The sequence below is a fragment of the Oryctolagus cuniculus genome, chromosome 3 (genome assembly GCF_964237555.1).
Source record: "Oryctolagus cuniculus chromosome 3, mOryCun1.1, whole genome shotgun sequence".
Lineage (NCBI taxonomy): Eukaryota > Metazoa > Chordata > Mammalia > Lagomorpha > Leporidae > Oryctolagus > Oryctolagus cuniculus.
Window position 1 is genome coordinate 29,986,998 of NC_091434.1, and position 27,724 is coordinate 30,014,721.

The following is a 27,724-nucleotide window of genomic DNA, read 5'->3' on the forward strand; positions in this document are numbered from 1 at the left end:
TAACTTTGTGACCACCTGTGAGAGATGTGCTGCTCTTGTGCGAAGCCCATAGTGAAATTGGAGGGGGCACATAGAATCTGGTCTGTTGTTCTATAGTTCAAAGTTCTGTCTAGAGTTCTAGTAATGACCATCAACCTGACCCAGCAGTTCTCTTGTTCTAGCACTTGAATCAATCATGCCAGTGAAAGCAGGAGCGTGGTCCAAGGTAGTCGGTCTTTACCTGCTGCTCCTGCCATGTGCTCATCCATGCTAAGCAGTAGCTCCCAGGCAGCCGGCTGGATGTCCCCATACATCTCCTCGGTCAGAATTGGTGCTGCTTTGATTAACAGAGACAATGGAGCAGGTGATAAGCTCATCACCTGGAAAGAGATAGAAAACACAATTTAAAGTCTTTTCAGATACTGCTTACTACACTCTTCTTCAAACTTAAGAGCCACTTCCAACTCTCTCTGCTTTCCTTAAATGACCTTAAAACAATTCCAAAGATAGGAACACACTTTGTTGACAGGGTGTATCCTAAGCTATATGTCTTATTGTTTGAAGCATATTTAGAAAAAAAATCATCCTAACTTAATAATGCTTTCATCACAAAACTGCTTTACATTCACTCAAGGAAAAAAAAAACTGTAGAATAAGTAAAATTTACAAGAAAGTAAAGATCCCAGTAAATGTATCTTTGTGTTAAAAATCCTGAAGGATTCACAGAGCATCCTATTTTCCTTCTTGTTAGTAAATTTCCTTGAAAATGATAAGCAGTATCTAATTTGGGAAAGAGTCCAGTTAGAAAGTTTTTGAAGCCAAAGTAAACTTGGATGATATTTCCTTTGGAAGCAACATTATACATTGTGCTAGTGGCCTCAGATTGGCTCACAGAATCCTACGGAACCCATTATTTTAGATAATTTAGGTGATGAATATAGGTTCTGGACAAGTTCATAATTTTAAAAACATTTCCGAAAAATATGAAAAAAGCTTTTCTGGGGAAAGGTAATTATGATTTAGAGCTTAGGTTGTAATAGCAACAAACAATGTGTCATGCTGGCATAGCAGATAAATGTACTATTCTATTTAATCCATGCAGTACACTTTTGAGATAAGTCCAAGTGTTGTAATTCTTTTTGTAGATGAGGTGACTATGACCCAAATAAATTAGATAACTTGTCCAAGGTCCAAGAACCAACACAGAAGACACTGGACGCAAGCCTAGGTTGCCTGATTCCAAAACCTATGGACATCACCACGACCGTGGAGGAGGGAGAGTGGGCAGAGGTGCAGTTTCAGCCAAAGTCCCCAAGCCTTGTCTATGGAAGCTGCTTGTCTCACAAGAGGGAACCTTTTCTCCTCGCACCCTTGGTATCACTCTTGTTCACCAATGAATGAGGCCTACTTGCCAACACTGTGCCTGACTCCAGCACTAGTGTAAGACTCCAGCACTAGTCCATAGGTTGTCTATACAGCCCCTTCCCTTTTAATGCTCCACGAGTGCTTCAGATCTAGGTGCCAGTACCTGAAGTCTGATGTACTTCAACATTCCGGAGTCCTTTTTCCCTTCCAGATTGGCATCTGAAACTCTTTTCTTCAGAGAAGGTGTTCTCAGACATGATTTATCTGAGCACTGAAAAGAGTGCGAGATATGTGATGAATAGTGTGTGCTTTCTCCAACATCAACATTGCCACATCATCCCTCAGATCCTTCAAACAACCATTTTCTAATGAAAGAGATGATTTAACCTTATTTTTTTGTGGGCTCACATTTTTTGAGTTTTGTAAAAGCGGTTTTGAAATGAAAAGGGATCTTATAGATGTTTAGCAACATCTTCTTTTATTTTTGAGAATACAAGGATCTAGATAGGTGGAATAATTTAATCAACTTGCAAAGATAGTTATTAGCAAAATAAGGAAAGGATAGGATCTCCTGGCTGCCTTTTAGGGCTAATTATATTCAATCAAGAGTTAAAAACACAAACCTTTAAAATATTAAGTCAGATAAAATCCACTCTATGCAATAGTTCTTTTATGGAGTTGGATTCTATAAGGTCAGTCATTTGGTAATGAAAGAAAGAAAATATTTCACAGAAAACAGTTAGGAAGTGAAAGGTTTAAGTTCCTCTTCAAGGAAGTTCTAGTTCATAGCATGCAGCATCCATACCTGAGTTGTACAGATAAAACATTTTCTTTAAAAACAAAATACTTGTTTACAGGAGGTAGTGATTGTTTTCTCAAGTTGCCTCCTCCTTTGGGGTCCAGAATAGACCTGAGTCATCTGCATAATCACAGATGAGTCTTGAATGCCAAGGACTGGAGTGAGCAGAGCAGCTGGGAGGACCAGCCCTAAGGGCAAACGACTTTTGTTTATTTACCCTGAATACTGATTCTTCTCATCTTTGGAGTCCAGCCTGAGCAATCCTTCTCCTCAGACAGAATAAATGCCTATTTGTGTTTCCAGTGCCATGTCAATGAAACACTTTCTCCCTCAATGGCAAGGGGAAACACTGAACTCCTTAAGAATTTCAGGACAGAGCTCACAGTGTTATAAACAGAGATACTTTTAAAGAAAAGGAAAATCTAAAAGAATATGCATGTTCCAAGAAAGTCTTTTGAAACTCTGACAAAAAGCCCTAAGATAATACATCTGTTATGTGACTGGTATGGAATCAGCTTTTTAAAGGAATCTACTTGGAAATATGCGAATGTGAACTCTTGGTGTGTTTTATAAAGGAAAGAAAAACATGGCAAGTGCATACTTGTGATAACATATAATTTGGGGGAGAAAGATTAGATTGCATTTCTAAAGCAATATATACCATATAGTATTTTGCCTATGTTATATAATTTGAAAACAGTTATAAAATCACATATAACATTAGTTTTCCATACTAACATAAGGTTATATCTAAATTCTTTTCAATAAGAGTCAAGATATTTAAACATTGATATTTCTCTATGTTTATTCTATTTATAAAACAATACATGCACAATGTGGAATATCTGAAAAAGACAGAAAAACTACAAAGAAAACAATAATCCCTTTAATATCCAACCCAATGGTAACCATTATTTGATTCATTTTAGTCATTTCCTCCTGTGAATCTTAGCACAACAATGATGATGCAATACTGACACACAATTTTAAACAATTGATTTCACTATTATCTTATAGTGTACATTTTGCCTGGCAAACAAAATCATTCTTAATTATAATTTTTAAAATTTGAACATATTTCATCCCTTTATCTTTTGGCTGAATATTTTATCTTTTTCAGGGATAGTTTTGAACAATACTCCCTGGTTACATTATAATAGTATTAATTAGGAAAATACTCAGCTTAGTTAAAAAATCATGGACATTTATGTTACTCTAGGAAATCTAAGATTGTATTTAATTCTGCCTACTGGGAACAGAAGATGTTAAGTCCAATTACATATCAAATATTTAAAGTCCTGGTGTGTTACTTACATTTTCTGCTGGCCTCATGATAACTGGGGTACTGGTTTTAGTGGAAAGGGAAGAGAGTTGGAAGAGCTTTTACTTTCGTTTAATGACTTGATCAGATTTGGAAGATATCAGAGAGGAGTCCATGTGTGACGGCTCCTTGGGTATACCATGTAATGACTCTAAATTCTCTCTACTGAGGTGACCCCTGACTGACTAACAAAACTGTAATTAGGTGTTTTTGCTTTGGCAACTTGATTGTAAAGCTTGGCTAGAAGAGATCTAGGGCTTGGATAAGGTATGAGGCTAGTTCTAAAGGCATCTAATAGTGGTTCTTTGATGAGTTAGAGATTCCACTGGACTGCAAGATGTACATACTTGTTTAAATTGTATATCTAGCAGGCCTGTTGAGAAACTCAAGACTAGCGATCCAATTTCAAAGGATAGAATTTATCACTAATGGAGGACATCAACCATTGTTGAGGTGATTCCACCAGAGGGAGCAGTAGTCAATGGGAGGCAGTTACACAGCTGCCTCAGTAATAGTCAGCAATGCTTGCTATGGGATGATATAGAACTTGGACTACTGTTTTTTTTTTTCTTTTATGGATGAGTACACGTCTCAGAGAAAGCCATCATAGTTAACTCTGTGACTTCTCTCCTTATCCTGATCACTATCAATTAGATTTTCAATGCAAAACTAATTGGTTAAGGATTTATTGTTTGGCGTGTTTGGCTGAAAAAGTGCAAGAACTGTCTCTATCAGATTTCTGTCCTGGGGAATTGAGGGACATAGAGTCTGAATTACTGAGTGAAGGTTGCTTGGGGCTGAGAAATAATGATGTCACATTAGCCATTCAAAGGACAGATATGAGTGAGGAGATGGGGATGTTGCAGAAATAAACAGAGCTAAGAGACCATATCCTCCCTCCACCCCCTGAGATAGACAACAGCATTGCTTCTTGTTCCCTTAAAGCTTGGTTATGTTCTCTTTCTGTGCATGGTTTCATGTGGTACTGTCACATTCTCTGAAGAAACTCCTAATTATTTGAACAAGTCTGAATGTGTTTCTATTCACTGCAACAAAAATTGACTAGGGGAGGAATAATAAGTATTTCAAATGAAAAATTCATTTAGTCATTTAAATAATTCAAGAATATTTATTGTTAGACACATGTCAGAAACTGAGCTAATTTCTGGCAATATGTTAAGGAGCAAGACATCCATGATGCTTGCCTTTCTGGGAAGTGTATGTTCCTTTCTGGAAATATTCATGATTAACAAGCAAATCAATGGAAACCTGATATGTGCAAATACAAAGATACATGCTGTAAAGGATGCTTCATTTTGGAAACAACAAAGTGTTTACAATTGGGGAAACTTGAAGTCAGTCTACTGGGCTCTTTGAGAAAGGGCTTGCCTCCCATTTCTGGAAGAAAATGATGGCACCAAAAGTACAATATTTCCTAAAAGGCAATTGAGGCTCTTTGTGCCCACGTATCTTTGACACATGAACTAAATATATTGTGGAGGAAAGTCATTCATTATGGTTTATTATATCAAGATACAGAGTCTGATCTTGAAATCACAATCCTGTTGTCTATAGATAGCTTTATAAAAACAAGAGTTTTTCAGGAAATTCTGTTTTCATTGGCTTCATAAAATTTACCCACACTGTGCCTTTTGTTTTGGGGGAATATATCAACATTCACTCTCCATTCCCTTATTTGAAGAAAGGAAAAATGTTTTACTGGTTCCCTTTTTCAGCAACAAGCACTAATTGAATATTTGCTCTGTATAAAACGTATAATTGGACAAGGCACAGCCATTGAGGAAAACTTTAATTGTTTGGAGAAGGTGATATATACAAATAGCATGAGAGTTTATGTATTTCAAAAATCCCTGAAGTTTATAAGGAACTAAAATAGACTAACAGAATGTACAGTGAGTTCTTGAGAACTGAAATGTGGATTAACAGGTTGGTTAGAGTTAGATGGGTTACAAAATGTACTAGCTGCCACAAATATATTCTGCCATAAAAACAATTAAAAAGGAAACAGAAATGAAATACCAATTTAAGTTAACACTTGATTCTAATCAGAAAGATGCTTTTACTCTTGATTTACTGCCTACATGGTTTTAACTTTGGCACTGGATATGTTGGGTAATATTTATTTATGTGACAGATTCAAAACAAGCAAATGGAAAATATCATGAGAGAAAATGAAGAGCTTCAGCAGGAAGGCTAACATTTCAATAATAAAATGTTTGCTAAAGTGGACACAGTCCTTGGTTTTAGTTCACCACCTGAATGACTGACTTTGATGTGTTAAGGTTGGAAGACATTCACTATGCTTTATTTCCCTTCAGAAACATGAGAGACAGTAGAAAGTTGAGAAGCCTTTTCTGTTACTTCACTCCATTGTCCTGGTTGAACCTGAGGTGAACACTCATGATACACCCTAGAACTACAATTACACACAATGCTTACTGTTCTTGCACTGTAAGTGAGTACTCTGTTATGGTATCATTCAAGATACAAACTGTGTGGACTTCTTCACTTCTCACAGAATTTTTAAATAAGTGACAGAGGATGTTTGGCACTACTCCTAGGATAGAATAAAAGCCTTCCTGTGGTCCTCCATGGTCTTATCTCTATTTGCTTGTGCAACCTCACAATGTGTCAAAATCCCATGTGCTCCAGCCATGGTCCTTCATACTCAACTCTTCTATCTGATTGGGAGTTTCTGAGTCTAATTATCATGCACATATACTTTAGTCAGGGCTCAACTGTCACTTTATTGGAAAAGCTGTCTTTTATTTACTGAAGTTCAAAGCCTTGTTCATAAGTTGTTTCAGCACAGCAGGTTTCTCCTTTGTTGGACTCAATGCTGCTGCAATTCTACATCGACTTGGGAAGTTTACTTGATTCACGTCTGCCGCTCAGACTAGACCACATGTGTCATGTGAGGACAGGGCCTGTATCTCTCTTGCCCAGTATTATGTCCAATCCAAAGTATGGGCTCCAGGTAGTCCATAGGTTACTTAATTTTTTTAATAGATGAGTGGATGTATAGATAGATGGATGAAATATTGAATATAGAATGAGAAAAGCATAAGTAAAATGCCTTTAAACTTACATGATGAAGGAAAGCGGGGAGGGAGAAAGGAAGGGAGGGAGGACACTATGTTTACAATCTGTCTACAGTATGCTTTATGCTTAACACTAGGTGGATCGTGAAAAGTTTAGGGAGGAGATTGTATCTCAGTGGATTCTTAAAGGATGTTTGGGTTTGGCCATTCACAGGTTAGAGGCAAAAGTGTAGTTTGAGCAAAGACATAGAAGCAAGAAGTTTTGCAATGTTATGGAGAAAAATGAACATTAAATTAGGCTCACACTTTTCCATAACTTTTAGCATATATAGCCTTCTCCTAAAGCTAAGTGGGTTTTGTATATGAAGACAGCATTTACCAAATAGAAATGTTTTCTTTGTATGTAGTGTCATTTATATTTGAAATAGTTATAGAAATTTAAACATACATGCATACACACAAACATATGGATTTTTAAATTTTTATGTCATCATTTAGTAGTTCATACAGTTTAGTTGTAACCCACATTGATCTAGTTCCCACTTTTAGTCTCAGAGTTTGAAAAGGTTGAATGACATAAGATATAATTTTTTTTTAAAGCCCAGGGTCTGCCACCATGGCACAGAAGGCTAATTCTCTGCCTGTGATGCTGGCACCCATATGGGCGCCGGTTCTAGTCCTGGTTGCTCTGCTTCCAGTCCAGCTCTCTGCTGTGGCCCGGGAAGGCAGTGGAGGATGACCCAAGTGCTTGGGCCCCTGAACCTGCATGGGAGACCAGTAGGAAGCACCTGGCTCCTGGCTTTGGATCAGCGAAGCGCCGGCCACAGTAGTCATTTGGGTGGGGGGTAAACCAACAGAAGGAAGACCTTTCTGTATTTCTCTCTCACTGTCTAACTCTATCTGTCAAATAAAAAAAAATAATAAAATAAAGAATCAAAAAACACCTTGTGAAAGTGCCTAATTTATACCTTCACACATATCTTTAGAAAAAAATACTCAAAATCATAACCTAGAAGGTTAAGTAGCACACTTGGAGGATACCTTTTTTGTCTTTGGGATGTCTTGCATTATCCAAAATATTTTTGATGGAAATATATTGCTTTTATAATAAAAATTGTAACAAAAATCCCTTTGTGAGAGTTGAAGCACTACAAATCACTATACAACCAAACTGTGCATTTCTGTTGTTACTCCACTAACAACATGTGTATCTTCCTTAGTTGTGTGATGTGTATAATATTGTCACCCCCAGCCAAACCTGGCTTACCAACTCCTTAGTAGAAAGATCATCCGCTCCTACTTAGTTATTTCTCACAGACCTGTCCAAACATTTGCCAACAACAAGTACATCAAGAGGGCTTGCTGAAATGAATAGGTGCTGTGTAAAAATCTCTCTGTAACCACTTGGGAAAGCAGCTGCAGGGCTGGCCTGCAGCGTTCAGTGATGTTTCTGGGCTGTTCTGCCTATTCAGGGCAGGTGGGTAATTCAGGGCCTCGCCAGCAGCAGCAGTACAGCAGCCTTGGTTACAGTTGGCACTTCTGCCAGCTCAGCTGCTCAAGGCATTGTCAGAAAAAAAGCAGCTGAATGCTTACTGATAGTTTCTGGAAGGTCTTTCCTTTTTGGTCTCTATCACTGTGTTAGTTGTAAACAGTTGGGCCATTTATTGCTTAATTCGTTATACATAACTGTATTAATTTCCCATTGATGTTGTAACAAGTGATCACAACATTGTGGCTGGCATACTGGCACAGCAGGTTAAGCTGCTGTGTGTGATGGCAGCATCCCTTTTAGGAATGCCAGTTCTTAAGTCCCAGCTGCTCAACTTTTGATCCAACTTCCTCCTAATGCAAGTAAGGCAGCAGAAGATGGTCCAAGTGCTTGGACTCCTGGTGGAGACCTGGGTGGAGTTCTTGGCTCCTGGTGTTGGCTTAGCCCAGCGCTGGTTTTTGCTGCCATTTGGGAAGTAAACCAGTGTATAGAAGGTTTATCTCTCACTCTCTTACCTCTCTTCTCTTTCTGTAGCTCTTTTGAATAAATAAGTAAATCTTTAAACCCTCCCACAAATTTATGACTTTACAGTACTGGGAGTCAGAAGTCTGTCATGAATTGGCATGGCTGTGTTCCTTACAGCTCTAGGGGGTAATACCCTATAATATCTTTTCCAGAGGCCACCACACTTCCTTGGCTCATGGCCGTGCATCACTCTGACTCTGCTTCTGTCATCATGCTTCCTTCTTTGCCTTTGATTCTCCTGGTGCCCGTTCTCACTTATAAGGACCCTTTTAATTACAGTGAATCTGTCTGGATGACCCAGGATAATCTCCTCATCTAATATCCTTAATCTCATCTGCCATGTTGGGTAACATAGTCACAGGTTCCAGGGATTAGGATGTGAAACACAGTAACACAGTATTCATCACTAACACCTCCCTGAGTTCCTATCTATTCATGGGAATAGGATACAATGTGGAAAATTTTATTTTACTCATGGACACTGACAAAAAGCAAACTTCTTCCACCCATCTAACTTTGTTCAGAACCACATAGACTTGTAGCCCAGTGTACACAACTGCACTCATGTGCAACTGTTTATTTCCAGAGAAAATATTGTTAGGACATCATTTTTCCTCTCACTGACATAATATCCAATGATCATTCACTCACCTCTTTTTGTTTCTTCCCCCGGAATGCCACATTACTGATACTGCTGCTCTCCCGGAGGGAATCCACGCTATCTCCATAGAGCAATTTGATTGCCCTCACCAACCGGGCACAGGAGCGGCTGTGGTGAAGGTAGCAGTGTGGGTGGCAGTAGTCAATATGAGTGCAGATGAAGCTTTGCTGATTGCACAGCAAGATCATAACCTGGAATACAAACAACCTTGAGATGCAGCCAAGCAACCAAGGAACAAACTGAACACTTATGTAGGTCCAATGATGGAAAATCAGAATGTCAGCTTTCCTTGAAGGGCCCTGACACCACCATGATTCAATAATCCCCACAGTTGAATAAACAATTACAAGTCTTTTTGCCCACTTGGCCTTTTGTTCTTGAAAGGATTTTTACATCTCTCACTCTGGCCAATAACCTTCAAAAAGAACTTGAAGAGCCTTATTTCAACACACTACAAACTGTTTTCTGTCCCTTGTTCTGACTTTTATTCTAGCTTTTGTCTTGTTGCACCTCCCCCGCACCCCCTATCCTTTCCAGCCTCCTAATCACCACTCCGTATTCAGACTGAGTTTCTTTAAAGAGCCTACTTCCCTAGACGGTTTACTTAAAATATATATATATATATGTATATATATGTTTCAGAGTCTCAAAATCAACCAATTCTGTGGACCATTTCCACAGTGAGAAACAGCATCATATACTCTGAGGAGCATCACGCTCTAGCTAGTCTTTGTCTGACTCTGCCAGGAAGTTAGATTAAAATTAAAATGGGGGCTGATGTTGTAGTGCAGCTGCATAAGGCCATACTTGCAATACCAGCATCCCATATCTGAGGGCCAGTTTGAGTCCCAAATTTTCCACTTCAGATCTAGTTCCCAGCTAATGTACTTGGGAAGGCAGTAGAAGAAGGCTAACTACTTGGGCCTCTGCCACCCATATGGGATATCTGGTTGGAGCTCCAGGCTTCTGGCTTTTGACTGGACCAGCCATGACCATTGTTGACAACTGGGGAGTGAACCAATAGATGGAAGGGATCTTTCTCTCTCTCGCTCACTATCTGACATTCTGCCTTTCAAATAAATAAATATTTAAAATAATAAAATTAAAGTGGATGGTAACCATCCATGTCTATAACCAATAATAACACTACGAGTATTCTCCTAATTGTAACATCTGAGGTTATGTTTCCTTAATTAATCACTTCGTTCTTCTTAGCCAGCTCAACTCCAACCTATGCCCACAATCTCTTTGGGAGTCTCTCCTGCCTGACCCTTGAGATACTACTTTGAGGTGTGACTATTCCATCTTAGAATTTTTTTTATCCTGCTCTACAACTTGGCTTAACAGAGACTCAAGACCAACATCTTGACTCTGCTCCCATTATTCATGGTTACCAGCAGAAAATTAATTGTGATGCCCAACTTGTGTCACTCAGGATGTCTTGACGACCAACTTGGCCTGTTCTGACATGGTTTTCATTGACTTAAGGTGACTCATGAGCCAGTCATAAAAGACCTTTGGTTTTACTTAAACTTAAAAGGCATACAATCCAGCAGAATACCAATCTTAGTAAGTGTTGAGAGATTCAGCTAGAATCTAAGCCTTGGCTGTCTTGGAGGCTAAGTTGGACTGAAGGTATTAGTATTGTCTGTCATCCATAGAAGTTCCCAAGCCCAGCAGAAATTGGTCTCAGGGCTCTTTTCTCCGATTTTTACTTACATGAAGCCATGACATGTTCCTGTGGTAATTTTCCTCTGTGCCGGCATTACTCATTCCCTCTGGCTCAATGCTGGGCTCACTTGCACTCCAAGGACTCCCTTCTTCAAAAGAAAAATATCAAGAAATACTTCAATGTTTGGTCCCCCTGGAGAGCATATTGGTAAGGTACAGCTGTCCATGCTTTTGAATCCTAGGGAAGACTACCATGGCCCAGTGGACTACAGGGCATAGCACTGACTTTGTTGGAGGAATATTAATAGGAACTGTTCCCTTCACCACCAGCTGAACTGGCAATTTCAAAGACATTTATGATCTCTGTTATGGTGGCTTCCATTTTGAGAGATGGGAGCAGAAAAACAAGAAACAGAGTCAAGTCCTTGAATTGCTGAGATGAGCCAGTTATTGACTGAACGTGCCCAAATCCATTCAAGATTGATCAGACCTTGCAGGTGCAGTTACGTAGAGAACAACCAACCCGCAGTGGCCTCACCATGTGCTGCTGCCTCCATTGCTGCTGTGACTGCAGAGTGTCATTATCCTAGCCAATGGGCTTTGGTATCAGAGCTCTCCCATAGATTGGCAGGTACCTTAAAAAAAGCTAATGGAGTTTGGAAACAATTAAGTTTAATTTAGAGTAGCCCTGTGTTTAAACTGCTCTTTGTGAGAAAGAGTAAAGGAGGAATCTCTCAGAAACTCATTACTTAGTGGACTGCACAACAAAGCTTTGCCCTCAAATATAAAAGCTTTAATGGATTTTTTTAATGACAAAACAGTGTCTCTAGACTATCTATTTTAGCTTAACTGGTCAGGATAAATCAACCAATCCAAAGAAATTATTGAAATAATCTTCCCCACACAAATTAAAAGATGATAAAGTTATAAATTTAGACCTTTTGTTAAAATAAAGCACTAGCTTTTCCCCCCTATTATCTCCTTAAAAATTAGCCGAATCTTAAGTAATGCATAAATTAGCTATTTTGAAATACAAAGGTGGGTGGATATAGAAACACTTTCTATTTTAAACTTTCTTTGACTGGCTATATCCAGCTTCTTTTTAGTAGACTCAATCAATCATTTATCAACATTTATTGCTGACTTCCCAAGCTACTTACTTAAGAAGGGAGAACTTTCTATTTTGCCTCTCACACAGAGACTGAATTGCAAAGAGAATATGCTTCCATTTTTACCTAGAAGTTAGTGCTATGCAGTTGGTTAATTTTATCCTTATGCCTACCAAATCTTTTTCTTGTCAATTAAGTTGCTAATCAAGGCCCACATTTCGGACTATCACATTTTGGGATTTGGAGTCCTTTTAGATCCTATAATGACAACCTATAATTCTAATGTTTTGTATACAGAGCTCCTTCTCGGTTGTTTTAGACATTTTACAATCATCTCTTACTTTATCTTTAAAGCATCCCTTTACAGAGTAGGAAAGGAGGAAACACAATTACAGTTGGCTCTCTGTATCCGTGGGTTCTGCATTCTTGCATTCAACCAACTGTGGTTCAAAAATTCAGGGAAGAATTACATTTGTGCTAGACATGTACTGACTTTTTTCCTTTTGTCATTTTTACCTAAACAATACAAGAATTCCTTAGATAGCATTTACATTGTATTAGGTACTATAAGTAGTCTGGAATAATTTAAACTATATGAGAGGATGTCCATAGGTCTTATGCAAATACTATGGCATTTTATGTAAGACAGTTGAGCACTGTCACATTTTAAAATTTGTGTGTGTGGAGGGGGTAAGGGGTGTCTCAGAACCAATTCTCCATGGATATAGAGGGACAACTGTGCTTCCACTGGAAATTTGGAGAAAACAGATCCTGAAGAAGTAAAATGACTTGCTGGAGATCATTAACTGTCAGATCTAGACAATCTTTTCTCTCTGATATCTAGGTTGCTTTTACTATTAAACAGAGACATTAAAGTGTCTAGGACCTTTAGGTTGCTGTGCCCAAAGAGATTTCTACATTTGACTTTTAAAAGATCCTCATCAGAAGAATCAACACACAAACATCTGGATTTAAAACAACTGCCCTTGTCATTACAGTGTTTTCTTCTCCTAAGTATGTTTTGATATCCTCACTGCTCGAAGTGCTGTCCTGGAGTCAGCAGCATTGGCTTCACTGGGAAGCTTGTTAAAAATATAGACTCCCAGACCCCCACCCCAGATCTGCTGAATTGGAATCTGCATTTTTAACAAGACTCCCCAGTGACCTGTTTGCACATTAAGGTTTGAGCAGTTCTGCTGTAGAGGGGAGTATGGCTTTCAGACTCAAAGAGTTGTCTAATCTGTGGCTCTGCCCTAGTTATTTGTAAGAAAATGGACTTCAGCCCTTTCAGGACTTGAGCCTTGTCTTCCTACCCCCCACGTCCCTGCACACCCCACTCCTCTATGTTACCTAGGTCAGTGACAGTGTCCCTGCTCTGGGACAGCTGCAGCTCCTCAGCCTCAGACTCTGAGTCCTGCCGTGATAACTTGCTGCTCTTTAAGCTGCCGACTCGGCGAATGCTGGACAAGGAACCCCCCTTCTTCACCTGGAAACTGCGGGTTCCTTTAATCTGGAGCAGGCGAGAACCTCCTATCCTGATCTTCCTGCTGGGAACTGTATTAAAAGAATAAAATAGGGCTTTTTCCCTTTTAGTTTCCCCCAGTCAGAGTTATATCCAAGTTCTCCCCGACTCGTCTTTGATCAGCCTCCTTTCTTTCTGTGAGGCTGGATGAACAGCTTTTCTGGACAAGGTGCTTCTCTTGAGTCCTCAGTCACCAGGCATTACTAGGCAGGCAGGAAGCTAGGACACCCAGGAAGGGCTGGTGCAGCTTCTCTCTTGGACACAAAGCTCACTGGGGCTGGGAACCAGCTGTTCTCTTGCTGGCCTAGGGTTCACAAGCATGAGTGTGCCATCATCTAGGACTGTTAATATGGTTACATCACATGACTGTTTGACGCAATAGAAACACACACCATTTGCTTTTGCTTTTCTTTTGAAATGGGACTTACAGAATTCTGTGAGTGCTATATAAACCCCTTCCTTTTGGAATACCTCATTAAGAAATAAAACAAGAGGTGCTTCTCTCTCCAACAGTCAGCACTGGGTTCCACTCTGCTCCTCAGCAAAGGCACTAAAAGATCTGTTTTCATTGGGGTGCTTTGGGTGAGCCTGAGTGTGGGATGGTTCCAGTTTCAAGGCACCTAGTGATTTCATAGCATCCTCCTCTCAGTCAAAAGGCTGGGTGAGATGTGAGTCCAAATGTTGCAACACCCTGAGCCAACCTTACAGTCTACATGTACCAAGAAGAACATGCATTAGTCATCTTTAGTGTTCTGGAAGAAAGAGTCATCAGTGAGGAAAATAAGATGGGGAAAAAGAAACACGGTTTAATCTTGAAACCTGCTTTTAAAATCAAAAGCATTCTTGTTTTCCATAGTCATATACACACCTTCTTTGTTTTCTTTGGAAGATTTAGTGTGGTCACACATTGATTTTATAAGGGGGAGATAAAGACATTCCATTATCAGAAAGGGTTAGTATTGTGAGCTTACCTTCTTAAGATATGAACAAGATTTCTTACTATTTAAGGCACAGCCATTAATATTTTAAAAATCCCAATCAAAATTTCACATTTTAGTTTCAGTTTTAATATGTGATTATAATAGAACATGCATAACTCTTTAGAATGTGAGATAAATACATTGTAAAGGGGCTCAGAAGAATTCTTCTTGAACAATGTGAATATTTAATCTTTAATTTACTCTTGGAATTGAGAAAGACTAAAATTATCAGCAACTCAGATAGCAAATGTCTCATGGAGCTTCATGAAAATATCTAGATAGAATTCCACATCTGGATGGAATTTTTTACAACACAACTGGATAAATCCCACAAAGACTACAAACTACAATGCTCTATTTTAATAACACAAAATTCACTGGACTCTATTTTTCAATATTATTTGTTCACTTTATTGACACTTTATGATTAATCCTAAATAGCTTCAAGCAGAATAGAGTTATTATTTTTAATGACAACCAGCAGAGCTTTTGGAAGTAGAGAAAAAAAATTGGAGAGATAATTCTTCATTTTTTATAAAGGGGTGTGCTAACATTCTTCACCTGATTCTATGACACCTCTCAGCCCACAAATGGAAATCAGTGTTATCTGAAGAAATTTAAATTTTGAGAACTTGTTCTATCATGAAGATAAATGGAGACATTCTGTAGCAGTAAAAAATTAGAGCTAAGTGAGTGAAGTAAGCCAGTCCCAAAGGGACAAATACCATATGTTCTCCCTGATCGGTGACAACTGACTGAACACCAAAAAGGAAACCTCCTGAAGTGAAATGGACACTATGAGAAATGGTGACTTGATCAGCATAGCCCTGACTGCTAATGGACAACTTAATACATTATCCCTCATTTTTTTTTTTTTGTCTGTTCTACTTAATATGACTGGTTTAATTCTGTAATTATCACACAGTTATTCTTAAGTGTTGAAAATTAACTGAAATGTGATCCCTGTTAAACATAAGAGTGGGAATAAGAGAGGGAAGAGATGTATAATTTGGGGCATGCTCGGGCTGACTTGCCCCAATTGGTAGAGTTGGAAACATACCAGGGGATTCCAATTCAATCCCATCAAGGTGGCATGTGCCAATGCCATCTCACTATTCCAAGTGATCAATTTCAGTTCACAATTGATCATAATGAAAGGACTAAGAGTCAAAAGCAGCACATAAACAAGTCTAGTATCTGCTAACACTAACCGATAGAATAAATAAAGGGGAGAGTGATCCAACATGGGAAGTGAGATACTCAGCAGACTCATAGAATGGCGGATGTCCTAAATAGCACTCTGGCCTCAGAATCAGCCCTAAAGGCACTCGGATCTGGCTGAAAAGCCCATGAGAGTATTTCAGGCATGGAAAGCCAAGACACTCTGGCAAAAAGATCTCTGTGAGTGAGATCCCAGTGGAAAGAACAGGTCTTCAAAGAGGGAGGTGCCTTTCTCTGAAGGGAGGAGAGAACCTCCACTTTGACTATGACCGTGTCTAAACAAGATAAGAGTCGGAGAACTCAAGGGGCTTCCATAGCCTTGGAAACTCATGACTGGTGCATAGGGAGATTACTGATGCCATAAACAGGAGTGTCAATTTGTAAAGTCAACAACAGGAGTCACTGTGCACTTACTCCTCATGTAGGATCTCTGTCCTTAATGTGCTGTACACTGAGGCTTAATGCTATAACGAGTACTCAAACAGTATATTTCACTTTGTGTTTCTATGGGGGTGCAAACTGTTGAAATTGTTACTTAATATATGCTAAACTGATCCTCTGTAAAAAAAAAAAAAAGAAATTATCAATTCCCAACTTGACTCTCACTGGGATTAAACATGACAATAGGTCTGCTCTGATTTCATCATCATTTAAAAAAAATCATCTATTATTTTTCACTTTATGTTTCTGTGTGGGAGCAAACTGTTGAAATCCTTACTTAAGGTATACTAAGCTGATCTTCTGTATATTAAGATAATCGAAAATGAATCTTGATGTGAATGGAAGGGGAGAGGGAGTGGGAAAGGGGAGGGTTGTGGGTGGGAGGGACGGTATGGGGGGGGGAAGCCATTGTAACCCATGAGTCGTACTTTGGAAATTTATATTCATTAAATAAAAGATAAAAAAAATAAATTAATAAAGTCTAACATTTGTTGAGTACTTCAAAAAAAATTAGAGCTAAGAATTATGGCATTGGTTATTTATAAGACAAGGCAGTTGCAATTTGATTTGGATTGTGCAAGCAAAGCATCCACTAAACTTGTGCAGCATTGCATTTTAGCCTTCATTTCCATGACAATGAGACCTAGTATGAAAACGAAACAATTCACTTAAATTGGATAAAACATCTTTCTTTCTCTTTCTCTCATCACACATTACACCCATTAGCAGGCCCTGTTTGCTCTGTACTTCAAAACATCATGGAATTTTGAAAGCCCTCTTACTACCTCCCTGAATTAATGTAATTACCTAATTGCTCTGCCATATCCCCACTCTGATAGTTCGAGTCAACTTTTAAAGGCACAATTCAGAAATACTCACATTATATCAATTTTCTGGCCAAACCTACTAATAACTCTCTGATGGGCTTATATAGAATTAATTTTCTTTTTTTATGTGTAATATACTTTTTTTTAACTTTTATTTAGTAAATATAAATTTCCAAAGTACAGTTTATGGATTACAATGGCTTCCCCCCCGCCCATTAACTTCCCTCCCACTCACACCCCTCCCATCTCCCCCTCCCTCTCCCATTCCATTCACATCAAGATTCATTTTCAATTCTCTTTATATACAGAAGATTGATTCAGTATATATTAAGTAAATATTTCATCAGTTTGCACCCACACAGAAACACAAAGTGTAAAATACTGTTTCAGTGCTAGTTATAGCATTACTTCACATTGAACAACACATTAAGGACAGATCCCACATGAGGAGTAAGTACACAGTGACTCCTGTTGTTGACTTAACAATTTGACACTCTTGTTTATGGCGTCAGTAATCTCCCTAGGCTCTAGTCATGAGTTGCCAAGGCTATGGAAGCCTTTTGAGTTTGCCGACTTTGATCTTTAGAATTAATTTTCTAACCATATCTACCAGACTTAATTTGTATTTGGCCTACTAATCTGACCTATCCCCTACCACTCTTGCTCCAACTCATTGTACTGCATCCACATTGGCCTTTTTGTCTTCCTTCAAATACTGCAAGTTCATTCCTACATCAGAGCCTGTTCTCACTGTTGCTCAGGCTGGAAACCTCTCTCTGCTTCTGCCTGACTTTGCTTCACATCACACAGGTTTCTGGTCAGTATCAGTTATGGAGGCCTTTGCTGACTACAACCCTATCCACTCTAGGTTACATCCCTGATCCTGATTTGTTTTACTTCATACTATTTATCTCCACTTAAAGGTCTAGCATTTTATGTTATTTATTATTATGTGAAAACTATTAATTATTATCCATTTAAGAATATAAATTAAAATATATGTGGGGAAATATTTCAATCTATTGCTATAGTAGTTCCTGGCATATAGGAGATACTCAATAGCTGATGCTGAATGATCAATTCAGTACAACTCAGTTTATATCTGAAATATGAGTGAAATGATTTGACAGACTCTGCTTGGAAATTTTAGATGCACAGTTTTAGTTCTAAGGATCATTTCGTATTAATCTGCCTTGGTAGAACTGGAATTGTCCTCAGGTTGTTTATTTCAGGAACTCACATTTTTCACTTTTTAAAAATAGATTGTATAAAACCTCAAGTAAAATTTTAATTATCTTAATTAACAGGATTTCTATCATTGCAATTTCCATATTGGCTTAAGTAGTATACATCAGCTTGTCATACAGATTAAGGAAAATCTAGGAATATTTGAGAAGATTTTTGCCAACTGATTAAAGACATTTTATGGATATATTCTAATTTTACTTATAGTTCCAGTTTTCCATTCTTAATTTTTTAAAAAGATTTATTTTATTTATTTGAAAGACAGAGTCACAGAGAGAGGTAGAGACAGAGAGAGAGCTCTTCTATCTGCTGGTTCACTCCCCAGATGGTCACAATGGCCGGAGCCGCGCCGATCCGAAGCCAGGAGCCAGGAGCTTCCTCCAGGTCTCCCACACTGGTGCAGGGGCCCAAGAACTCAGGCTATCCTCCCGCTTTCCCAGGCCACAGCAGAGAGCTGGATTGGAAGAGGAGCTGCCGGGACTCAAACCAGCGCCCATATGGGATGCTGGCGCTTCAGGCCAGGGCTTTATCCTGCTGTGCCATAGTGCCAGCCCCTCCATTCTTAATTTTTAAAAAATAAGCTTCATATATTAATATAGCCATTCTGTAAGAAAGAAGATACTAAGTGTCTCAGTTTTTGAAAAGAAAGAAATTTTATATAATAATAATCAAGCAATTAGTGTTTTTAAGAATTAATCAGATGTTTTATTTTTCAAATGGTGTAGAATTTACTCTGTTCATGTTTAACCATGTCAGTATTATGAATGTTTATTCAACTACTTTAAAGATAATAATCAGCATAACAACTATGAATAGGAAAACAAGACTGTATTTTAAATTAAAATCTCTTTGGGATATGTTTAAAAGATGAAAGTCTCTATTCATATGCAAATAGTCTAGCCTGAAGTTGCAATATTTGAAAATACATTGACTTCATACTTCTTCAAACTCAGAACTTGTTTAAAAATTGGCTTGTTCTTCCTGCAACATGGACTCTGTTTCCATAAATCAATAGAATATGATATAATGTTTGATTATTTAAATTCTGACAACATTCTGACCTTGACATATTCACTTTCCCAGCATTTATTACAAAATTTTAAATAATTTGTAATTTTTTTCTATAGGGCCATTCCTTTTGAGAATCATTCATTCATTAAGTAATTCAACATTTCTTGAATCACTTCTTGTTTGTAGGGCATTAGAAAATACTAAGGGTATAAAATCATCTTTGGGCCGGCGCCGCGGCTCATTAGGCTAATCCTCCGCCTAGCGGCGCCGGCACACCGGGTTCTAGTCCCGGTCGGGGCGCCAGATTCTGTCCCGGTTGCCCCTCTTCCAGGCCAGCCCTCTGCTGTGGCCTGGGAGTGCAGTGGAGGATGGCCCAAGTGCTTGGGCCCTGCACCCCATGGGAGACCAGGAAAAGCACCTGGCTCCTGGCTCCTGCCATCAGATCAGCGTGGTGCGCCGGCCGCAGCGCGCTGGCAGCGGCGGCCATTGGAGGGTGAACCCACGGCAAAGGAAGACCTTTCTCTCTGTCTCTCTCACTGTCCACTCTGCCTGTCAAAAAAAAAAAAAAAATCATCTTTGAGGCCAGTGCTGCGGCTCAATAGGCTAATCCTCTGCCTACGGCGCCAGCACACCAGGTTCTAGTTCCAGTTGGGGCACTGGATTCTGTCCCGGTTGCCCTTCTTCTAGGCCAGCTCTCTGCTGTGGCCCGGGAGTGCAGTGGAGGATGGCCCAAGTGCTTGGGCCCTGCACGCCATGGGAGACCAGGAGAAGCACCTGGCTCCTGGCTTCGGATCAGCGCGGTGCGCCAGCTGCAGTGCGCCGGCTGTGGCGGCCATTGGGGGGTGAACCAATGGAAAAGGAAGACCTTTCTCTCTGTCTCTGTCTCTCTCACTGTCCACTCTGCCTGTCAAAAAAAAAAACTTCGAATTTTAATGAATGTGCTGATGTTCTTTTCATGGAAATTTATTAGAAAAGCATTGAAGGACAACAGAAGTTAAGAAGTATCAAAATCAGATAGTGAAGTCAACAGTTTAAAGAATTCACTAGAGAGCAACTTATAATTTTGCAGTCTTTAGTTCATGGGATTTTTCTGTGTTGGTTATACTGTGTATGCTCATGATATTAAAATGATAATAATTATTTATTATGTACCTACTATTAGCTAAGTACTAAGTTTAAGCTCTACTTGCAACATCTTATTTAGAGTTTTAGCACCATAATGCAATAACTGATATTAAGCCAATTTTAGATAAACGAAAACTTCAGCTTGAAAAGTTAAGTAACTTAGACAAGATCATATAGTAAGTTACTATATTTCACCCATTGTAAAATGCATATTTTCACATTTTAACATCTAAAATTAGGATTTTTTATACAATTAGTGGTATTTTATTATTACTTAGGCCAGATAGGTATTACAATACATTATTTATTGTTTGTGTCCACATCACTATGTAAAACACCAGTCACAAAATGTACAGCATGGATGCCAATGTCTTTTAAACCCAAGGAGCCCAGTGATAGTGAGGGGAGAAAAAGTGGGTGAGGTGGTAAATTGATGTACTAACCACATTCTTGAAAGGGAATTGAAGATAGGCTAGCCTCATACATTTGCACGTTGGCTTACATAACCATACAAGTAGCTCTACTTTATATGTGGGTCCATTTAAGTGATGATGCATCATTAATACTCTGATGATGTGAATACTGACAACTCTAACAGTAATTAAGAAATTTGAACTATGAATTGAAGATGATTTAGAAAAAAATTTAGCCAGTTATTTTATTTATGCTTTTGCTTCTTCTTTTTTTTTTTTTTTTTTTGGCTGCACATAATGATAAAAACAAGAGGTCTTCAAAAAGGTCATGGGGGGGGTGGAGCCAAGATGGCGGAATAGTGAGGGCGTGCACTGATAGTATGGGAAAAGATAGTTTAATAAAAGTGGAGTTACTGTAGTCTCAGGAAAAGGCTCAGGAAAAAATTGCAGAGGAAACTCTTCTGGATCTAGTGGATGTGACACAGAGGACCTACGGGGAGAGCAAGGTCACCCACCGCGTGGAAGCCCAGCTGCAGAGTCTGCACGCCAGCGCTGGAAGGGGAAGTGAGACAAAAACCTTGGTAACCCGAGACAATGGCGGGGAAAGGCAGAAAGAGCCTAGAGGGAACGAGGCCTGAAGCCCCGCTGGGGAAAGTTCACCAGGCTGACTGGAGGAGAGAAAAAAACAAATAAATAAGGGGAACTGGCACAGACACTAGCCTCTCTCTCCACTCACCTTACAAAGCCGAGCAAGACAAAGAACAGGCACCATTTTGGACATACGTAAAGCGGCGCCTGCCATCAGCCAAGCAGAAAAACCTTACTCTGGTGGGGAGAAACAACAGGAGGTTAGGACCTAGTGAAAGTGTGGAGCTAATGAACTGAGACTGTGAAAATCTGAGGGGTGGGGGGAGAACTCACCAAGTACACAAACTCGGTAACCTTGGCAACCCGGTGAGAGACTGCAAAGAAATTTGAGACCACACTGAGGGCTGCATAAACTCTTTGTGTGGTCCCAGGGGTAGAGCAGACGAAAACCTACAGGGGCCAGATTTCATACATCAACTACCTTCAATTCCACTCAGCTGTGTGGAATTACTTCCCAACTGAGTAAAAAAAAAAAAAAAAAAAAAAAAAGAGAGAGAGAGAGCGAGCAAGCGAGAGAACAACCTGAGTGAGTCACCTTTGGCACACCCTTAACCCTGAAGAACCAAACAGAGCTCTCTGGCCACACCCATCACAGCCTCTAAGGATCCATCAAAAGCAGACAGTCCACTTAATCTAGAGTCACAGTATAATGAGAAAAAGCACCACAGTGAAGAAACCAAAGAATATCTCCACAATGCCAAACAACAAATGTAAAAACCAAGGTAACAAGTACAAGGAAGACACTATGATGCCCCCAAATGAAAAAGACACCCCAACTCAAGATTATGAAGATGATGAGATAGAAGAAATGCAAGAAGCGGATCTCAAAAACTTGATAAGAACATTAAGAAGTTCTCAAAAACAAATTCTTGAACTACAGAAACCTTAATGGACAGGATAGACAATCTCTCTCGTGAAAATGAAATATTAAGGAGGAATCAAAATGAAATAAAACAACTAGTAGAACATGAAACTGTGATAGTGACGAGAAATCATAATGAAATGAAGAATTCAATAGATCAAATGACAAACACATTAGAGAGCCTTAAAAACAGAATCAGTGAAGCAGAAGAGAGAATATTGGACTTAGAAGACAGAGAACAGGAAAGTATACAGTCAAACCAAAGAAAAGAAGAGGAAATTAGAAATCTAAAAAATATTGTCGGGAATCTACAGGATACTATTAAAAAACCCAACATTTGGGTTCTAGGAGTTCCTGAAGGCATGGAGAGAGAAAGAATTAGAAGGCCTTTTTAGTTAGATATTAGCAGAAAATTTCCCAGGTTTGGAGAAGGACAGAGACATCCTAGTACAGGAAGCTCATAGAACCCCTAACAAAAATATTTGCAAACTATGCAACAGATAAAGGGTTAATAACCAGAATCTACAAAGAGATCAAGAAACTTCACAACAACAAAACAAACAACCCACTTAAGAGATGGGCCAAGGACCTCAATAGACATTTTTCAAAAGAAGAAATCCAAATGGCCATCAGGCACATGAAAAAATGTTCAAGATCACTAGCAATCAGGGAAATTCAAATCAAAACCACAATGAGGTTTTACCTCACCCCAGTGAGAATGGCTTACATTCAGAAATCTACCAACAACAGATGCTGGCGAGGATGTGGGCTAAAGGGACACTAACCCATCGTTGGTGGTAATGCAATCTGGTAAAGCCACTATGGAAGTCTGTCTGGAGACTCCTCAGAAACCTGAATATAACCCTACCATTCAACACAGCCATCCCACTCCTTGGAATTTACCCAAAGGAAATTAAATTGGGAAACAAAAAATGGTCTGCACCTTAATGTTTATTGCAGCTCAATTCACAATAGCTAAGACCTGGAATCAACCTAAATGCCCATCAACAGTAGACTGGATAAAGAAATTATGGGATATGTACTCTATAGAATACTATATAGCAGTAAAAAACAATGAAATCCGGTCATTTGCAACAAAGTGGAGGAATCTGGAAAACATTATGCTGAGTGAGTTAAGCCAGTCCCAAAGGGACAAATATCATATGTTCTCCCTGATCAGTGACAACTAACCGAGCACCAAAAAGGAAACCTGTTAAAGTGAAATGAACACTATGAGAAACGGTGACTTGATCAGTCCTTGCTCTGACTGTTGATGAACAACTTAATATGTTATCCCTCTTAGTATTTTTTTTGTTTGTTCTACTTAATACTTTTGGTTGAATTCTGTGATCAATACACAGTTATTCTTAAGTGTTGAAACTTAACTGAAAAGTGATCGCTGTTAAATATAAGAGTGGGAATAAGAGAGGGAAGAGATGTACAATTTGGGACATGCTCAAGCTGACTTGCCCTGAACGGTAGAGTTAGAAACATACCAGGGGATTCCAATTCAATCCCATCAAGGTGGCATGTACCAATGCCATCTCACTAGTCCAAGTGATCAATTTCTGTTCACATTGATAACAATGATAGGAATAAGAGCCAAAGGGATCACACAAACAAGACTAGTGTCTGCTAATACTAACTGATAGAATAAAAAAGGGAGAGAACGATCCAACATGGGAAGCGAGATACACAGCAGACTCATAGAATGGCAGATGTCCTAAACAGCACTCTGGCCTCAGAATCAGCCCTTAAGTCATGCAGATCCAGCTGAAGAGCCCATGAGAGTATTTTAGGCATGGAAAGCCAAGACATTCTGTCAGAAAAAAAAAAATTACCTAAATGAAAGACCTCTGCGAGTGAGATCCCAGTGGAAAGAACAGGTCATCAAATAAGGAGGTACCTTTCTCTGAAGGGAGGAGAGAACTTCCACTTTGACTACGACCTTTTCTAAATATGATCAGAGTCGGTGAACTCAAAAGGCTTCCATAGCCTTGGCACTTCATGACAAGAGCCTAGGGTGATTACTGATGCCATAAATTAGAGTGTCATATTGTTAAGTACAACAGGAGTCACTGTGCACTTACTCCTCATGTAGGATCTCTGTCCTTAATGTGCTGTACATTGTGATTTAATGCTATAAGTAGTACTGAAACAGTACTTTACACTTTGTGTTTCTGTGTGGGTGCAAACTGTTGAAATCTTTACTTAATATATGCTAAACTGATCTTCTGTATATAAAGAGAATTGAAAATGAATCTTGATGTGAATGGGAGGGAAGAAGGAGCGGGAAAGGGAGGGTTGTGGGTAGAGGGGTGTTATGGGGGGAAGCTATTGTAATCCATAAGCTGTACTTTGGAAATTTATATTCATTAAATAAAAGTTAAAAAAAAGTTCATGGGAATGTATATTATGACAAAACTGCATGGATTTGAAAATTCTTTTACACCACAATAAATCTATCTTTTAATTCCATTTTCCATGAACATTTTGAAGTCCCCTAGTAATAGTAATAATAATAGTAATAATAATCTAATTTAGTATGAAGGTTTTCTTCCAATTAGAATAAAACACAAGCTAAGTGACAAGAAAGTATTGTATAAGAATTAAGTTGGAACTGTTTTTCCATTTCCATTGGTAAACAAAATAATTGTTTAAAGCTGATAGTGTCTTAGATTCAGTGAATTTTGAGAATCACTGAGCTGGAATTAGAACCCAGGCCTCACTGCAGAGTCCAACCTCCAAAGAATATGGTTTTCTACCTCATTGAGCCTATACTGGCAGTACAAAAAGAAACAACACTGGGCACTCAATTTGTAGTTTAGATCCCAGACCAAATATCCTATGAGAAACCCTGAAATGTTAAATAGTTCTTTACTTTTTCATACCTTTTTTCTCCTCAACACCTGCATCTGATTTGAGAGTGTGGCTGCTGCTATGGAGAGAATCTTTTGAGTCTTCATTTTCATCCAGCACCCCAGCAAAGCTTATCTTCCTCTCATATCTGTGTCTGTCCAACTCAGGATCCAAACGGAGTCGGCAGCTCTCCAAGTCCTGCAATGACAGTGAGGAGTGCATAAGTGCTTGCAACACCCTAGCACAACTGTGGTCTTGTAGAAACTCCCTACTATTTGAATAACATGCAACTGCATCCAAATAGCCAAATTTCTTTACCTAACACCACTTTTAGACTGTGACCATGAAAATCTGTTCTTGGATTAAAAAATAAATGAAAATTTTTCCCAACGTGGTTTTTATGGTCCTTGTGTCAAATCCAGAACTAGCTTCCTCACCTTCCAACTCTTTGTCCACCATTTTCGTTGCATCTTTGGCATATATCTGTTTATTAAAAATCATGCACTGCAGAGTAAGTAAGAAATGCGTTTTTCTCTTAAAGAACTCAGAATCCCAACAAAGAAACAGGGAAGGCAAATGAATGATAAATTCCAAGACTGAAAGACAGTGAAGGAGCTTCAAAATCAAACTTGGAGAATGTGGCCAGTGAACAATGGCCTCCTAAAGACGTCCATGCCCTAATCCCAGGGAACTGTGAATATGTTGTCTTAAATGATTCTGTGGATGTTATTAAGCTTAAAGACCTTAAAATGAGGAGATTATCCTCTATCAGTGAAATGGGCCCAATCAAATCACACCAATCCTGAAACTGAGAAACTTCCCAGGCCATGCTCAGAGGTATTTGTGAGATGCTGTATTACTGTTCTTGAAGATGTGGAGAGAGGTTTTGAGCCAAAGAACATGAGTGAATTCTAGAACATGGAAAAGGGGCAGGGAAAAAAATTGTTCCTTAGAACTCCAGAAAGAAAGGCAGCCTTGTTGGCACCTTGATTTTGGCCTGGTAAAACCTATCTCAGACTTCTACTCCTGGAATTACAAGAGAATATGCTTGTGTTGTTGGAAAGAACTCAATCTGTGGCAGTTTATTACAGCCAAAATAGAAAATGAATATAGAGATGGCACTCTAGGCAAGTCTTCAGGATCAAGCAGAGTTATATTGGCAAAGAAATGCGGAGAGGTGGTTCAGGTTTAACAAACTTCATGTATGAGGGGCAGAAGCTCAAGACCAGATCATGTGTTGGGAGATTTCATACTCCCCTTGAGGAGGACTTGAGCAAACCAGTGTTCCATCATTTCTGTTGACAAACACAATGTTCCTATTGCCTAAGCAAGCCTTGCAGAGTATAATTCTTTGTTAAGAGTTGGTCTTTGGGGATCCATATTCAAAATTCAACATGCCATTCTGAACCATAGTCAATTATTGATCTACAAAGCTCTTTCAGAGGGCCAGAAAGATAAAAAAATGTATAAAATGCTGACTTCAATCCTTCCCACTATTTTTACAGTTATGACATAATAAACCCTCAGATTCAAATAAATGGAAAATAAAAATATTTTTAAAAACCCAATTTTCACCAAGACTAAAATTGTATAATTATCAACAACACAATTAAATTTTAGGCTCTATATGCTGTCTCTTTTTTTTCTCTTTGTATTAAAAACAGAAGTTATAGTTTGGCACTCAGAAAATTTTATTACATGTAGAAAAATACAGAAATAATATGGAATTTATCTTAATATTGTGAAAATATTGTAAGAGTATAACTGTTTCTCTGAAATTAATCCTTTTTAGGAAAAACATAACCTGCTTTCTTTTCCATTTTAGGAGAAAATTTTAATTAGAGAAATTTCTAAGTTGGGAAAACAGTAATAACATAATAATTTTAATTCTCAAAGGAAGTTATTCTATCCAATTTCTTCTTATTTGCTTTTCAAAATCACACCTAATTTTCAAAGCTACATTCAAATATGACCTCTTCTAAGAAGGATCTTTGGGTTTTTCCAGCAGTTTATTTTTTACCAGCCATGACTCTCCCCTTTCTCAAGGCCACTGGCTCAATTTGTTTTAAGAAGATTTTTTTATGTCAGTTCTCTTGTTATATTTAAGTGTTTTTCTGTTATTAAAGCAATTTTATGATATCCATTGTTTTATCTACAGTGAGTTAGAATATGGTTTGAGCTTTCTTTACTATCCAGTAGAGCTAGATAGTGTAAATATGAGAAAACAATCTTTCTCCCTTTATTTTAGAAAAGTCACATTCCAATATAATAGATAAACCTACACTTAATGAGAAAAATCCTAGTTTAACGGATAAAAGATTTCTGAGACCAGTTAAAGGCAATGTAGAAACTAAAATTTTCCTCTTATTGACTGAATTCCTACAGGTTCTGCTTTAGCTTCATTCTTGGCATTTCTTACACGTCTGCCAGTTAAAATATTTGATAGATTTTTTTTAAAAGATTTATTTTATTTATTTGAAAAACAGAGTTACAGAGAGAGGATGAGACAGAGAGAGAGGTCTTCCATCCGCTGGTTCACTCCCCAGATGGCTGCAGCGGTCAGAGCTGTGCCGATCCGGAGCCAGGAGC

At 38.7% G+C, this 27,724-nt stretch overlaps 1 protein-coding gene across 12 annotated transcripts in view; it reads right to left on the reverse strand.

The window, feature by feature from the left end:
• Positions 1–27,724, reverse strand: part of UNC80 (unc-80 homolog, NALCN channel complex subunit) — a 245,541-nt gene that overhangs the window by 89,514 nt on the left and 128,303 nt on the right. For 9 of the 12 annotated variants that reach the window (XM_008259087.4, XM_008259090.4, XM_008259085.4 and 6 more), the window contains exons 26-31: positions 25,168–25,333; positions 13,332–13,535; positions 10,921–11,021; positions 9,192–9,392; positions 1,508–1,615; positions 221–359 (exon numbers count right to left, since the gene is read on the reverse strand). In XM_008259087.4, the coding sequence (XP_008257309.2) occupies positions 221–359; positions 1,508–1,615; positions 9,192–9,392; positions 10,921–11,021; positions 13,332–13,535; positions 25,168–25,333 (919 nt within the window). The remainder of the gene's footprint in view (positions 1–220; positions 360–1,507; positions 1,616–9,191; positions 9,393–10,920; positions 11,022–13,331; positions 13,536–25,167; positions 25,334–27,724) is intronic. The other 3 variants (XM_002712440.5, XM_002712439.5, XM_008259091.4) reach the window with 1 other exon arrangement.